General features: G+C 52.1%; 2 protein-coding genes across 8 annotated transcripts in view; one reads left to right on the forward strand and one right to left on the reverse strand.

The window, feature by feature from the left end:
- KCNT1 (potassium sodium-activated channel subfamily T member 1) overlaps positions 1-10,511 on the forward strand; it is a 79,842-nt gene extending 69,331 nt beyond the window's left edge. For 2 of the 4 annotated variants that reach the window (XM_053962211.1, XM_053962213.1), the window contains exons 25-32: positions 114-215; positions 313-396; positions 738-866; positions 1,214-1,234; positions 2,058-2,361; positions 4,006-4,068; positions 6,605-6,689; positions 7,095-10,511. In XM_053962211.1, coding sequence (XP_053818186.1) covers positions 114-215; positions 313-396; positions 738-866; positions 1,214-1,234; positions 2,058-2,361; positions 4,006-4,068; positions 6,605-6,689; positions 7,095-7,215 — 909 coding nt within the window. In that variant the 3' untranslated portion in view covers positions 7,216-10,511. The remainder of the gene's footprint in view (positions 1-113; positions 216-312; positions 397-737; positions 867-1,213; positions 1,235-2,057; positions 2,362-4,005; positions 4,069-6,604; positions 6,690-7,094) is intronic. The other 2 variants (XM_053962212.1, XM_053962214.1) reach the window with 1 other exon arrangement.
- A 3,593-nt stretch (positions 10,512-14,104) lies between these two features.
- Positions 14,105-16,372, reverse strand: part of CAMSAP1 (calmodulin regulated spectrin associated protein 1) — a 32,980-nt gene continuing 30,712 nt past the window's right edge. For all 4 annotated transcript variants that reach the window (XM_053962254.1, XM_053962257.1, XM_053962253.1 and 1 more), the window contains one exon: positions 14,105-16,301. In XM_053962254.1, coding sequence (XP_053818229.1) covers positions 15,999-16,301 — 303 coding nt within the window. In that variant the 3' untranslated portion in view covers positions 14,105-15,998. The remainder of the gene's footprint in view (positions 16,302-16,372) is intronic.

A 16,372-nucleotide genomic window follows, 5' to 3' on the forward strand; every position in this document is an offset into this window, starting at 1 on the left:
CCTGGTTTCCTCCTGCCACACCCACCAGAAACATTACACCTGTGCCCTCCCATTGCCATGAGTCCTCTAAGTTTCTGTGCGATCCGAGCTCAAACTTCCCCTTCTTCTTGCAGAGAGAGCGAGAGAACGGCTCCAACCTGGCCTTCATGTTCCGGCTGCCCTTCGCGGCCGGGAGGGTGTTCAGCATCAGCATGCTGGACACGCTGCTCTACCAGGTGAGACGCAGCCCTGCAGCTGTGGCCTCCCCGTGGCATCCCCCAGGGAGCAGCTGAGCAAACCTTTGCCTGGTTTCCTGCCCAAATGTCTCCCCAGTCGTTCGTGAAGGATTACATGATCACCATCACTCGGCTGCTGCTGGGCCTCGACACCACGCCGGGCTCCGGGTACCTCTGTGCGGTACGTGCCAGGTCCCCTTGGGGTGAAACCATCAGGCCACGTTGGCCTGGATCTGGTGGCATCTGTCACCCTATGCAGGGGGTTGGGGTTCCCCTCTTCTGCAGAACTGGGGCGGGAGCAGCATTTGCCAGGTCATTGTTCCCTTCCATTTTGGGGAGCCTCAGTGCTACCAAAAGCTGCCAAGGACCAAACTCCCCGTTTTGAGGGCTGAGGTCAGAAATTGCCCCTGATTTTCTTGTGGAGTCCAGCTCACTTTTGGGATGGTTGTGGATGAGCTGGGGTGAAGCTCGGCAGCAGCCCAAGGTGCACGTGGGGGTCCATGTTTGTGCCGTGTTCCTCAGATGAAGATCACTGAGGATGACCTGTGGATCCGGACGTACGGCCGCCTCTTCCAGAAGCTCTGCTCCTCCAGCGCCGAGATCCCCATCGGGATTTACAGGACGGAGTCGCACATGTTCGCCACCTCCGAGGTAGGGCACGGGCTGGGAAGGGGGTGCTGGTGGTGCCAGCCAAGCTGGGATCCAGGAGGGTCCCTGGCTCACCTCAGACCTGGTTGCAGCAGCAGTGGGGAGGGGAGAACAGGGGAAGAGGAATTTTTGCATTCACTTCCTCAGAGCGGCTGCGCTGGGTGGTGGCGTCCTGGATCCCCAGCTGGGTCAGGGCCAGTGCCCCTCTCTCCTCAGGGCAGTGCTGGGTGTTCTTGGCACGGCTCTGCCACGCCACTGGGCACCTTGGGGAGCAAGGGTGGGCACAGCAGGGCCTGCCCCTTTGCTGGACTGACCTGTGGTTTTTTTCCCTTCCTCCCCCACTGCTGCAGCCCCACGACATCCGAGCGCAGGTGAGTGCCGCCCGCGTCCGGCCGCGCGCTCGGGCGCTGCCTCCCTGTCCCCACAGCCCGTGGCTGATCCCTGGGCTGGCTCTGGCCACCGAGAGCCATGCCGTGCTTTGTGCCAGCTCTCGGCCCTGGTGCCAGCACAGCGCTGCCTGTCCCCACGGAAAGGAGATATTGGCTGAGCCTCAGTGCCCTGATGTAATTAACTGGGATCGGGAGCAAGGGAGGGAGCCCGTGTCCCTTTTAAATACCTTCAGTTTTCGACTTTGTAAGGAAGCAGTGACAGGGAGCTGAAACCTGACATTTAATTAAATGCAACCCAGCTCCTTGAGATGCTTTAAAAGGCTTTATTAGTAAACTCCTGCTCACCACTGGGGATTGCTGGGTCAGACATGTGGCAGCACAGATGCTGTAAGAGGGAGGAGAGGGAGATGAGGGCGTGGCTGTTCCTTGGGCAGATGTCCCAGAGGTGATCCTGTGTGAGGGGTCAGGTGCCCACAAGACTCCCCTCAGCTTATCCAAGGGAAGCTGTGGCTGCCCCATCCCTGGAAGTTCAAGGCCAGGTTGGACAGGACTTGGAGCAACCTGGTCTGGTGGACGATGGCAAGGAGCGGAACCAGATGAGCTTTATGCTCCCTCCAATGCAAAGCACTCTGGGATTCTGTGAAACCTGCCAGCCAGGCGGTTCTTGCAGTGCGGTTCAGCGCTGGGAGAGCCCATTTGGGTCAGAGGAAGGACCCCCACCCCGTGGGAGAGATCCCACCCTGCCAGGCACAGGCCAAACCCCTCTTGGCCACCCCCCATCCCGCGTGACCTGCTGGGCTTCTAGTCACAGATCTCAATCAATGTTGAGGACTGCGAGGACACCAAGGACGTCAAGGAGCACTGGGGCATCAAGACGAGCCACCACCGGAACTCGTGTTCCAGCGACCAGTCGGAGCACCCGCTGCTGCGGCGCAAGAGCATGCAGTGGGCACGGCGGCTCAGCAGGAAGGGCAACAAGCACTCCAGCAAGACGGCCGAGTGGATCAGCCAGCAGCGCCTCAGCCTCTACCGGCGCTCCGAGCGGCAGGAGCTGTCCGAGCTCGTCAAAAACCGTATGAAGCACCTGGGCTTGCCCACCACCGGGTACGGTAAGTGCCGCTCGGCCGAGCCGCTCTGCGGCGCTGCCTCCCGCCCGCGGGCTCCTCAGGTAACCCCCGGCCGAGCCTAACCCCGCGCCAAGCCCGACCCCCCCCCCCCCCCGAGCCAGCCTAACCCCCACGCCGAGCCTAACCCCACGCCGAGCTTAGCGCCGCGCCGAGCCTGTCCCAGCGGGCGCTGCCGCCCGTGCTCCGGGCCGCGCCTCATTCCCCGGCTTGCTTGTGCTTGTGCAGACCAGCGGCTCCAGGCTGGGGTCCCGCCACGCAGAACCCCCTCCCCCTGCCACCCCCGGCCAGCTGCAGGCAGCCCCCCCCCATCTCTGGGCTCTGGGATGGCTCCAGGCAGGAGTTGGCAGTGGCAGAGCGGCCCTTGTGCCTGCAGCAGCAGGACGCAGTGTCCCCGCACAGCCTCGGGGCACGAGGCCCCGTTTGTCCCCCACTTTCCGGCCATGCAGAGATGGTGGTTCAGGACAACCCAACCCCAGGTCGGCACAACCCTTGTGCCCGAGAGCCCTCGTAGTTCGGCAGGGAGAGGCCAAACCCCGTCAGCTGGCGCAGCCCCCTTTTGTTATGGACTTTAATCTGTGATAAACTCTTCGTGGAAAACCTTTCGGTAGCTGCAGGGCTGAGTTGCTTCATTGCGTGTGACACCGGTGTGTGGCTGTGACAGCCACAGCGCTCAGGGTCCCTCTGTGCAGCCGCATCTCTCGTCAAGCTTCTGACCTGCCCGTCGGTGCTGGCATCTGTGTCCCCCTGGACAGCCCCCACCCCTTGGTTATGACAAACTCTGTAGCCCACAGCTCCCTTTGTTTGGTTGGTTTGTTTTTTTTTTTTTCTTTCTTTCTTTGAAGCCATCCTGTGCTGCTGCTTGTTTGCTCCATCCTCCAGGAGTGTCCGTCCACCCCGTGCTGGCCCCTGCCCACACTCAGGCTGGCAGTGAGCCCCAGCTGGGGTGGGAGCTGATTTTGGGGGTGGGATTCCTCCTTTCCCATCTTGGCTTTAGGCGCGGGAAAGAGGAGGAGAAAATGTCCAGAAGTGCAGTGCAGGAGGGGTTTGGAGTGGTTTGGAGGGGGGGCCCAGGGGGTGGTTGTGGGCACTGCCAGCGTCCCCAAAGAGAGGCAGGAGAGGTGGCCTGTGGTGGGATGGAGCGAGGACAGGGACTGCCAGGCAAGGGCTTGCAGTGGTGCACCCCCCTCTCCTTTTTTCCCTACGTTCCCAGTCCCAGCAGTTTCTGTTGCAGCTCCAGGGGGGCTGTCTGGCCTCGGTGAGGCTTGGGGCACAGCTTGGGGTCAGGTCAGGGCTGGCATCCTTGTCCTGGCCCATCTGGCAAATTTTGGTTGAAGCAAACAGTGGGGAGGGGGGGTGTACAGGACAGGGACACAGGGCACAGTGTGGGGACCAGCAGCTCCTTGGGCATCCAGCGGTGCTGGGACTGTGTGTTGTCACCTTGTGTCACCGTCAGTGTCTGGACACCCATGGAAAAACGTTGCTCTGCCTTCTGCCCCTTTCCTTTTTCTTTTGCTCACGTTATCGCTGCAGCGCAGGAGCTCGTCTCTGATATTTGCCAAACCATGGCTTGCTGACCTCTCTCTCTCTCTCTGTTTATGTCTGTGCCTTTCCCTGTATGTTCTGTAGAGGATGTAGCAAATTTAACAGCCAGTGATGTGATGAATCGGGTAAACCTGGGATATTTGCAAGGTAATTCCCTTTCCCTGGGAGTCCCGCGTGACTCATGGCGTGCAGCGTACAACAAGATCATGCCAGCTAAGCCCAAACCTCACCCTTGCCAGTTTTCACCTTAGATCCCCGAGCTTTCAGCACTAATTTGTTGGGTGGCGTTGGAAAACCCATCAGTGTCCTGTGGTGGTGGTGCAAGCTCAGGGCTCTGCCTGATCAGGGAGATAGAAACCTCAGGGACCCTTTTTTTAGCTGAATTCCTACAGGGAAATCACAGCCCTTGGCTTTCTTTGACAAAACCCTCCTTCCACGGCTGCATGAGGGGGTTTTGGGCTGTACAGCCACTGGCAGCTTGAGGAGGGGACAAGGAAGGGTTCAAGTGCACCAGAGCTGCCTGTGCACGTTGTGATGAGATGCTGGAGCTCCTGCTGCGTCAGCCACAGTCCAGGGCAAGGCAGCGCTTTAAAAATCCCTTTGCACCCCTTGGTTTGCCTTCCTGGACCCCTCTCTAGCATTAGAAGACCCCATTTTGTGGCCAGGGGTGCTGGGCTCAGCCCGAGGCAGCAACAGTAGCCACAGGGGCCACTGGTGCTGCAGCCACCCCGGGCAGCTTGTGGGGCTCTGTGGGACCTGCCAGGTTTTCCCATCTTTTTTTTTCACCTTTACACCACGGTGGAACGTGCCTTGGAAAGGCTCTTTTTTACTGCAGCAGCCCCGAGATTAGCAACGACCCATCCCAGCTTCATTTTTGGCTTCACTAACCCAGGCTTAAGGTGAAACGTTGGCATTTCCCTTACAAAGTGTGTCCATCAGCCAGGCAGCCCCAGCTGGGGCTCATGGAAGCCCCAGGCCAGCAGAGTATATTGCCCGGGGCAGTGGAGGTGCAGCAATATACTCGGTGTGCTCAGCAGGGCCTGGCTTGGCTGCATGGGGTCAGGAAACTTCCATGGGGCAGGGAAAGCTGCCCAGAGCCAGAGCCCGTCCCCACCTCCCCGTCGTGTCAAACCCCGTGTGTCCCGTCGGCTCCCGGGGTCTGTGTGCCGCCCTTGCCCCGGCATTGCCACCCCCATCCCTGTCTCCCTGTAAGGCTGAGCACTGGGATGGCCACAACGCCCCGGTGGCTCCAGGACAGGACACCCTGGCACAGGCTGGGGGTCCCAGGCAGCATCTCCCCGAGGGCGGTCCCACGTCCCCCCCCCCAGGCTGCAGCACCTTCTGTGCTCTCAGAGGTGGCAGGGATGTGTCTGAGCAGCAGCACAAAGGTCTGCTGCCCCCCTGCAAGCACCGCTGGACGTGGCACAGCCCTGGGGATGCCCAGGGGCTCATCTGGGCGTGCCCTGGCAAGGACACCTCGGGAGGAAGCTGTCTGCATTCCTGTGCTGGATGCCCGCGGTGGCTGGAGCTGCATCTGAGGGCTGGAGAAAAGCAGTTTCACCCCCGTGCCAGGGCGACCTGGCACCCGTTGTCATTGCTGAGGCAGGAGCCCCTGGCTGTGCCCACCATGGGGCAGGGCAGCCTCTGACTGGGGGATCCCCCACACCAGGCAGGGGGACAGCAGGGACGGGGTGGTGGGAGCAGCAGGACAGGCCACAGGAGCAGCCCCCAGGCTGGAGTTAACGCCCATCCCAGTGCCGGGTCCTGGTCCTGCTGCCCCCAAAGCAGCTCCATTTGCTCCGTTTGCACCTCAGAGGGGCCTTTCCAAAAGCCTGGAGAGGTGTCCCAGTGACGAGCCTTGCAGCGAGCTGGTGTCCCCCCGTGCTCCTCATGCTGCCCCGGTGTCCGTCTGTCCGTCCCCTCCCCACCCTGTCCATCCACACCCCATCAGCCTGTCTGGAAATGGTGTCACCTGTCGCAGCTTCCACCCCTCCCTGGCACCCGCAGCCTCGCACCCCCATCCATCTCACCATGATCTTGTTCTTGGCTATTTCGGGGAGCACAGGGGCCCCCCCGTCATCGAGACCCCCCCCGTTTGCCCCCGTGGGTGCTGCTCGTGGTGGCCCTGAGCCCCCCCTGGGAGGTCACTGTGGTTTAGAGCCATCCCCAAAACGGCATCGAGGCCTCTGAAACTCCACGGAGGCGATTTCCCCCCCGGGGCAGGGGAAAGAAGCAATCCCTGGACTAATCCTGGGCCTGGATGGTGCAAAATGGAGCAATTGAAGGGGAGAGAGGTGGGCAGAGCGTTGGGGCGGCCCCGGGGGGGTTCAGCTGCCCCGAGCCCGTGGTTGGACTTGTGCTGTACCTGACACAGCAGGACTAACCTGTTCCCTCTTTTGCACTGCACCAAGGTAAGACATCTCACTTTATTTCTGGGGAGGGAGTGGGGACTTTGAAGAGTTGCCTCTGCCAAGTCCCCTGGGCCGTGCTGTGGCGGAGAGAGCCTGGGGAGGTGAGGAGGGAGGTGGCAGTGACGTTCTTGGTGCCCTCCTGGCGGCAGTGACATTGCCCACGGCTTCTTCTGGTGAAGGGACCCATTTGCCTGGATGGGATCTGTCACCTTGCCTGTTGGGGTGTCTGTGGGGGTGTCCCTGCCTCACCAGCCCTGCCCCTTCTCTTGCAGATGAGATGAACGACCACCAGAACACCTTGTCCTACGTCCTGATCAACCCCCCCCCGGACACGCGGCTGGAGCTCAACGACATCGTGTGAGTGTCACCTCACCCCGTCCCCAGACTGCCCCCAGTGCCATGAGCTGCCCCCATCCCGTTGTTTCCCAGGATTTCTCATAAATACCCACGCCTTTTGCCTCTTTCCCAGGCCATTCCAACTCCCTGTGTTCCTGAGCAGAGCTCAAACCACCCCAGCCCCATCTTAGCTCCCATGGGCAGCGTGGGATTTTCCTTTGGCCGCTGAGCAGCTGAGGAATAACTCCTGATTATTTATTCTGTTATTTTATGCCATTTACACAAACAGCTCTTATTATTTAACACCCCTCATTCGAACAACTCTGCAAGCAGCACAGCTCCACGGGGCACCCTTTGTGTGTCCTGGCCTCCATTCCAGGGGGAACCGGGGGCGTCCCAGCAGCGTGACCAGGCTGTGTCCCGCAGGTACCTGATCCGCTCCGACCCGCTGGCCCACGTGGCCAACGACGGCCACAGCCGCAAGAGCAGCTGCAGCAACAAGCTGGGCTCCGGCAACCCCGAAACGCGCGACGAGACCCAGCTGTGAGCGGCCCCCGAGCGCCCGTCCCCGCGGGCCCGGGGCTCCGGGGGCGGGCGGGGAAGGAGAGCTCGGCCCAGCCCCGGGGGAAAGGCGGCTGCTGCCCGCGGCGCCCCGGAGAAGGCGATGCCCAGCCTGGCTCTGCGTCGCGGGAGGGATGCCCGGAGCCCCGGGAGGGGCGGCACAGCCGGACACACCCGCAGCCGGCGGCCGCGCGCCCCGGGGATTTTAACTTTTTATACCGATACCGCAACTAGTGAGAAAGTCTTCGCTGGTGCTGGTGGGACGTGGCTGAGCCCAGACGCCGATGGCCCCGGGGGAGCAGGGCTGTGCTTGGTATCGGCCCGGATGGTGCAGGTTGGTGAAGACGAGGGTACAGCCGCACCGAAACCCTGCTCCTCTTCCTCCTCCTCCTTCGCCAGGTGTCCCCCAGGGTACCCAAACTTCTGCTCTTTCACCCAACCCATGTTCTTCATGCTCTGCTGGGTTTCTGTGGCCGCGCCGGGCGCTGGGCAAGGACTCTGGTGGCCGTGGGACAGACGGGATGGAGGGGACAGGGCACGGCAGGGGCTGCTCTGCCCCCAGCCCTCGGGGCATCTCACAAACCAAAACACGCCAAGCCCAGGGGACCGAAAGCAGGGCCAGCTCTGTGGCGGTGCCTCGGAGCCCCTGGGTTTGTGTCCCCCTGTGCTGCTGCTGGAGCTGAGCTGCGTGGGGGACTCAGGGATGCTTGTCCGGGGTGGACGGGCTGGGCTGGCCAGGGACGTGGTGGTTTGGTGGCTCCATTCGCCCTTTCCCCTCCGGCCAGGGCACTCTGGGGTCCAAACCCCTGTCCTGGCCGCGGCCTGCTGTCCTTCCCCTCCCCGCGGTCACAGCTCGGTGACGCCATCAAGGCAGCGGGTTCTGCCTGTCCCCCCCGGCCACCACGGCCCCCTGGCAGCTCCAGCCCCCCCTGCTCGGCTCTGTACCCCCTGTGCCCCCGGCTTGCCCTGCAGCTGAGGTGCATGAACGTCCCCCCCGACCCGCAGGGACCTGGCACCACCACAGACACCAGGTGTGCTTTCCATCTGCCTTTGCACATTCTACAGCGTCGATGTGGAAAGGGTTGGTTTGATTGCCAGGTGAAAAACCGAGTCGTTGACTTTCTATACTTTCATGCTCATATCTTACAATTCTAATGTGATTTAATTTTTTTAGCAAGGAGCTTGTGAAGTACAACATGGCCATGAAGCCCCATCAGCTTCCTGCACTCGCTGCCAGCTGAATGATTTATTGCCATTAACATTCACTGTTTGCTCCCCAATGCACCCCCAATCAATGTTTACAAAGAAAACAAAACAGAAAACAAGCCAAAACCTGATTTAAATGAGTTTTAAACAGCTGGAGAGATGCCCCAGCCTATGGGGATGTGCTGCCCGTCCTGCCCGTGGCATGAGGGAGAACAGAGATGCCCAGGGTAGGACCAGTGCCAAGGCTGGTATCACCTGGGGAGGGGGTTGAGAGAGACCTGCAGTGCCTGGATGAGGTTTGGGATCCAGCTTTTATTTTTTTTTATTGTTGTTTTTCCCTGAAGTGCCAGGCAGGAGCCCCTGAGTGGAGGCAATCCCAGGCTCAGTGAGGTACCACAGGTAAAAGCAATGAGTGCACCCCTCCCACCAGGCTGAGCTGTGGGCACAAACAGAACTGTCTTTAAAGATTTTTTGGGTTGTTTTGATGGATTTTTAATGATTAATCTTGGATTGGTTTGGTTAAGGCAGGCACAATGTTTTATTTATTTCTGTTTGTAGCTTCACATGCCAAATCTGTCATTTAAAAATGGCAAAAAGAAATTTTAGGCTAAAAGGTGGGTGTGGTTGAAGTACAAAAGGACTAAAAAAGTGCTAACTTGAAGTCTCAGGATGCTCAGATCGTGGAGTGTGAATGGATTTAAGTGTCTGCATTTAATATGGATCATTTTCCAAACTCCACTTTGCTTTCAAGGGAGAGTGGAACAAAGTAGTATTACAGGTTAAAAAAAAAAAAACAAAAAACAAACCAGCAAACAAACAAAAGCCCAGACCCCAAATAAAACAAAAGGTGTGATTATTTGAATATATTTACTGAGAACATGCAATGTTTATTTTTTTGTTTGTTTGTCTGGCTGTGAGCTGTGTGTGTGAGAGCGCAGGGAAGCGAGCGCAGCTCCTCAGCTCAACCCTCCCATGGAAAGAAAATTTAATTTCTTTTAAAAACCCTTAATTCACTTAAAATTTCACCCCCCAGCCCTGAGCAGCCAGGTCAGCCATGTGGCCAAATCCAGGGTCTGTGCTCCTGAGGCTCCACTGGCCGTGGTGTTGGGTCCCTCCTTCCTCAGCGGGCACACGCAGCTCCTTCCTGCCCTTAATCCGAGGAGAAAATGATCCCAAGAGGAAACCACACGCCAAAAGCACTGAAGCCTCTGTGTGGTTTGTGATATTATCAAAATGCCCTCGATATTCCTGTATTCTGACCACGCTTCTGTTTGTTCAGTGTACAAAATCCCTGTATTTGAAACGGAAGCTCCGTGTACAAACCCTCGGGTTCCTTCTCTGGTGTAAATTTCCAGCCGACCTTCCCATGGGATGGGGAAAGCCCTGTAAATACTCACCTGTGGGCAATGCAAGTCTGAGAACCAAGGGTTCATTTTTCTAATTCCTTAGCCTCAGTTACAGTACTAATGTAAAAACAAAAGCAGTTTATTTTTCTAATGGTCCTGGAAACGTTGATGCAGCGACGAAGAGTCGCTCCTGCCGCTGAAAGGGCCCACAAGGAGCTTCCATGGGAACAGGAGAATGGCTGTTGCTTCCAGCCATGGAAAAATCCCCATTTTCAGGAGGAAATAGTTGTGTTCCACTGCAGAGACCTGGCAGGCCCTGGGGGATGCAGAAACGAGGCCAGCTGGGATGTTCTGGGCTTTTCCAGCAGCGGCTCCGGCGCATGTTCCGTGTCCACTAACGGTTTGATACGCTCAGTATGGACTAAACCCACATATCCTGCATTAAACTCAACTACTCCAACCAATGTTATGAGTATATTTATTTCCTGTTATCCCCCCTTTTTATTTAACCTCTATAGAACAGGACAGTTTTATTCCAAGCTCAGCTCCTGCATGGATTTTTATCAGCAACAGCAACTCCCGTCTTTCCTCTCGGAGACCGAATTCCGGGAGCTGCTCTGCTGGGATGCAGCCAGCCAAGGGGAGAGGGTTTTGTACAATTCTTGTGAAGATGCTTCACATTTCTGTAAAGATAAATGAAAATAAAAGAGCTGCATGCAGCAACAGGAGACACCGCCGTCTGATTTTTCTGTTTTTTCGGGGAGTCTGGTTTAAAATCCGTGGGAAGATGTGGTTTAAGCTGAGGCTCAAGGCAGCTCTTCCCAACTTTATTTTTTAACTTCATTTTCAAACTCTTTGTGCCTTCAGGCACAAAGGGCCTGGTGTGGTAAAGGAGCTTTCAAAGATGATTAAATTTATTTACTAAATCCTAATTTCTATTATTTAATAAATGCATTAAATTTTGTAGGTATTTAAAGGTTTGGGTTTTTTTAACTGATGTTTAGCCAAGATTCAGTACACGTTCTTCTACCTGCCAACACTTCAAAATTTGTCACTGGCTCCAAAGTTTCCAAGATTTTTCAGGGAAGATCCCAACATTGCTAGAGCGTGCTACACTCATACACAAAGATTTTAGCTTGGACATCAAATGCAGGTAAGCAGAGATGGTTTTTATTCAGCATTTTAGGCAAATACTGTAAAAATCTATTTATTTAAAATCACACAGAAGGACACAAACAATATCCCTTAAATAGGGAAGATAATTCTGGGCTGGACATACACGTGAGGAAGCTGGAAGTAAAAGGACACCAGGAAGCCAAGGCCCTGCTAAATTACTTTTTAATTATTGGCTTTAAACCAGACAAAGCTGTCCATGGAGAACAAAATCCTCTTGATTTTCCAGGACATCCAAATTGCAATGATTACATCCAAAATGAGGTGATTTCAACACCACCAAGAGCAGCTCTCACTGGATAAAAACCCATCCAAGGCTGCAGAACAGGAGTTAATGCTCTGCACAAGGGGATTTCAGCACTTCCCACCAGTGGATTCTTCTTTTCCTCTTGTTCCACCTTCCACAGCAGCAGACACAGAAAAGAAGAGGGAAAAACTCTGCAAAATGAACCAAAATTCATTCATATATTTGCCCCAGTTGAGGAAAATCAACTTCTAACACTACAAATTCCTTGTAGCAGAGAAAAAAAAAAAAAAACAAAACAAAACAAAAAAAAAAAAAAAAAAAAAAAAAAAAAAAAAACAACCCAAAAAAACCCCCCAAAAACTAGAGCACGAAAATATACATTAAAAATAATGGGGTTGGTGTGGCTGGGAAACAAAAAGGAAACCAAACCCTGGAAGGATTTTTAATTTTTTGCTCAAAATTCAGTTTTTATGGTTATTCCCTGGACAACAGAGTCCAAAGAAAGAGGTTTTCCCTGGCTAAGATTTCCAGGTAAGGCCACAATAGTTTGGGAAGGTTTATGGGCTGCAAACCATTCTTTCAAGTGCCTCATTTGAATTTTAACAAATGCTGGAGATTGAATATTTCATGATCCCTGCTGCACACACTTCCCCAGGGTTTTTTTTTTTTTTTTCCCACTACAATAAATGTCTTATTTCCTAACAAGTTCAGAGGGATGGATCAGAAAACTATGACTGGATTTCAGCAGCAAGATAAAAGTGAATTTATATTTAGCACAGAGAAGCAAATTAAATCCACCCTGTAATTTCTACAACAGGAAGGTACACGTGCTCAGCACAGGCTGGAGAAGGAAGGGACATAAAATTCCAGTTCTGGAATGGCATTTTCCTTAAAAATTTGGGTTAATTTTTTTCAAAGAAGAGCTGAACTTACCCCTTGCAGCAGGAGAGTAAAAACTGCACCTTTTCATAGACCCACGGGAAGCTTGAAATCTTCAAACCCTCTAAAACCAAACCAAGCCTTAACAAACCTGCAACAGAAAGCTCAGGGAAATATTTTCTTTTTAGAATAACAAAATTTTAAAACCTATAATTATTTTTTTTTTTACTTGCTACATGGTCAAAGAAGTCCAGTGTCTGAATGGTAACCTGGAATTAATTGTAAAATTTTCAATGCATTGTGGAAAATTCACTAATTATAGTGGACCATATGAATATTCCAATTTTGACCTGGCCTGAAGAACTTTATTTGGTAAAATTTCACTTATCTGAAGCATACAACCCCAAAATCCTCCCCAGATTTCTTCTGCAGATGAACAGCAGCAAAATGGTACCAAATTTCTCCAAAATCTTCTTTTTGGAGCGATGTCCTTGGAGAATCCCAGCACGGCCTCATCCCAAGAATGCTCGGCACATCCTGACCCCCAAACCCACCCCCCTCAGCCCCCTGCCTCTCCCTCAACTGCTGAAAATTAATTACATTTAACCCCCTAATTAACTGCGAGCCACTTAATTGGATAAGCACAGCATGGATAGCAGCTTAGTCCACCTCCACAAGGACTGCTGCATTCCAGGGGTGGGACCAGCACCAAATTCCCAGGGCAGTCAGCTCCGAGGGAACAGGAGACACCTCATTTGTTGCTATATTGAAGCAATAAATCAAATAAAATAGAAAGTGAGGGGGTTTGGGGTGGTCTGACACTGCTCCAGTCATCAGTTCTGGGGATTTGTGGGGGGAAAAGCAAAAGGAATGGAAAATTCAAGTGCTGAGAACTCATTCCTGTCATTCTTACCTCAAACTACAGCCCCAAACCCCCGGCTGTAGGAGGAGAAACTCCAGAGATTTCTTCACTCAACTCCCCCGTGCAGTGGGGACAAAAACCAGATTTATTTTCTTGGCACCCTCAGCCCTCCCAGTGCAGGTGAAGGCTTCCAAAGTAAGTTAGTATTTTCCAAATTCAGATTATTTTGGCTCGAACTCTTCCCCCCACCTGAGAGCAGGATGAGAATGGGACAAAACCACACCAAGTACAGATGCAAAGAGCACATGGAACACACAGACTGATGGACAGAGCTGGAGAGGCAGAAATTGCACTTGAAAGCACTTTAAAGATGCACATTCTTGGATTTGTTAGTCAGAAACAGAGAGAGGTCACAGACAGAGCTCCCACTTTCTCCTCTTCCTTCCCAGAACCTCTGGGAGCAGCTGGAAGAAGTTTTTATCCAGTTCTGCTTGTTTGGACAGAGCTGAGAGGGAACGACCCTGGCTCCAACTAATCCTGGGGAAAACCAACCCAAACAAGCAGCTTAAGCTGCAAGCTGCCAAATTAATTCCATTTACCTGCAGGGATCACAGCCCCTGGGGCTGAGGGAACAGGTGATTCCCACACAGTTCCCTGATTTCAGGGATTGTGCTCTGCAAGGACAAAACCCCATTTTCTAAACTGGGATTTTCAGAAGTTATTAGGGTCCAGATCACCTTATTAGGATTTTATTATGTCCTTATTAGGACATCATTTTCTGTCCTTGGGAGGGAAGGGTTAAACATGAGGTCACTAAAACCACAGTCAGAAATCCTCTGTATTCAGAATTCCATAAATTTAACCCAAATCTCAACACTGACTAGAAAATTACCAAAATTCTGCCACTGAGTGACTGCACAGATCAAAGGAGCCCCAGCAGAGGGATTCAGGAGTCTGATGAAATAAATCCTTAAGCTATTTCCCAATTTTCTGGGAGCTTTTTGGTCCCATTCTTGCCCGCTGCAAGCTCTTGTCACAAAGTTATTGCAGCTCCCTGCAGGTGAAGCTTTACCAAACAGAACAGCACATCTTTAAAGTGTATTAGTTCTTGGAGGGGATGGAGTGTCACACCAACAAAAGTACACATGAAATAAAAAGGAAATCAGTTAATGATTTTTATTAAATTTCAGTGTTTCATAAAATAAATATGGTTTATAATATCAAACAGTGAGAAATAAAGCACAAGCATGAAAAGCATGGTAACAAAAGTTACACTCATGACGGTGTTTAATACTTAGCACTTTAGAAACCATAAAGCCTTTAATTATTTACAAGCAGCAAACTATCTAACATAATTTACAAAGTTGCAGCAGCCTAGTCAGGGAGTCCTGGAAGGGGAAAAAACACGGAGAGACTGCACTGGAAGACCTTCACTTTGCTCTAGCTACCCAGCACTTCATCCCACCCCAATCCCCCTATGTACAATAACTCTCTGCACCTTCCATCATCTCCAAGGTCAGTAATTACACTGGATTTAGAGCTCAGCTCCTCTCCAGGACGGGCAGGACCTTCTGCACTCGAGGGACACAAATTCAAGTAACACTTCAAAAGAAAAGTAAACATGTGCAAACCCACGTCAGAACCTACAGGAGCTGCAGGTAGTAAGTGTCAAACCCACGGAGCAGGAGCTCGTTAGCAGATTAAATTAATTAGGGAATAGCTACAGAAACCTACTTGGGAACCAGCCGGGGCCAAGAATGAGACATTGGAGTGGTTAAAAATAAAAACAAAAAACAAAACAAAACAAAAAAAGGAACTGCAAATGTACCCTGTTACCACAGTCAAAAATTTAATCTGCCAAAACACGAAGACTTTTAAGGTCATAACTCAAGATTTAATATTTCAACATGAAAAGAAATCCAAGCCATTCGACTTATTTGGGCTTTTGAAACAAATGCAAATGTCTCTGTTTAAAAATTGCTTTCAAATGAGAAAAACAAATCAATATATATTAATATATCACCCAAAATAAAAAACATAACACACTCTTCATTGTAGAGCATGCTGCTCATTCAGAATAAAGACAGGACAAAGAAAGTAGAATTACATTTCATGATGTAATAAAAACATTAAAATCTGTGATCATTAAGTGCACCATCGTACAGGAGTAGCGTGCTCAGAGTGGAAATGTTCTACACCTACCAGCATCCACCTTTATTAAAGCAAACAAATCTTTAGGACACTACCTGAAACTGAAATCAGTAATCACTGGGCTCCATTCAGCTTGCCTTAAGTTTCAGTCAGGCACATTCCAGCTAGTAGCACCTGTTATGCCTCTTCATGATTGTATTCCAGAGATCTTTTACATCTGTGAACAATTTTTTTTTTTTTTTTTTTTTTAGAAAAAGACTGGCTTTTGCAATCCTTGCAATGCTTATCCTACACAGATCCTGCAAGTAAACTCTGTTCTGAGCAGCACAAGTTGGGGCTTTTTTCAGAAATCTGAGAGCTGGACTTACGTTGGCAGTAGGTACAGTACAACAACTGGATGTATTCAACAGTTCCTCAAAAAGGTCTGAAAGGAAGATTTCCCTAAAGATTGTTTAAAAAACCAAACCAAACCCAAAGCACTTCACCCAAGATCTGTTCAATCCTTCTACCCAAGTTCAGAGCTCGCCAACTTTTAAGAATGCCAGGAAAAAGGAGGAGGGAAGGAGGTGGAGAGGAAAGAGAATTAAATTATTCCCAATTTGTACCGATGAAAAGCTTCAAGTAAAAGGAAATCCACTTGTTCAAGATCTTGCTACATGCACAGTCCCTCGTCAGCTGAAAGCCACAGTAGTTAGCATTGGGTGTAACAGCAGATTCATCATTCATAAAAAACACTGGCAACGTTCCTTCATCCTCAAGAACTTGCATCCACGGTTCTCTGTCCCGAAGCTTCTTAAAAAATGTCTATGGTTCTGCACATCTCATACCAAACTGGAGGAAAATGGTAAACATGTCTTCTCTCAATGCAATCCCAGTGAGCCAACCTTCTCCCCAGGAGCTGGGTGTCATTTCCGAGTCTGGCTCTTCTTTGGCACCGCGGGTCGCTTGGCCTGCCACAAGTGGTTGTGGATGGTGAGAGCATCCACGCTCACAGACATGGTTTTGGCTGGGATCACGTTAAACTGTTTTCTGTCCGAGCTGTACTTATAGAGTTTATCAATCATTTTCTTGGTGATGCTCTTTGGCCCTGTCCCAGTGAGCTTGTAGATCTCCTCCGTGTCGGGGTAGTAGCAGTAAAGTGCTCGGAACTGGCAGCCGGCGTCGCGGAACAAGATGATGTAGTGGTTGGCATCACATTTCTCCAGCTCCTGCAGCAAAAACAACCAGGTTCAGGGGCTGGTCACTGGGAGAATCAGGCCAAGCTCTAAGCTGAATAGTT

This window comes from Vidua chalybeata, chromosome 21 (genome assembly GCF_026979565.1).
Source record: "Vidua chalybeata isolate OUT-0048 chromosome 21, bVidCha1 merged haplotype, whole genome shotgun sequence".
Lineage (NCBI taxonomy): Eukaryota > Metazoa > Chordata > Aves > Passeriformes > Viduidae > Vidua > Vidua chalybeata.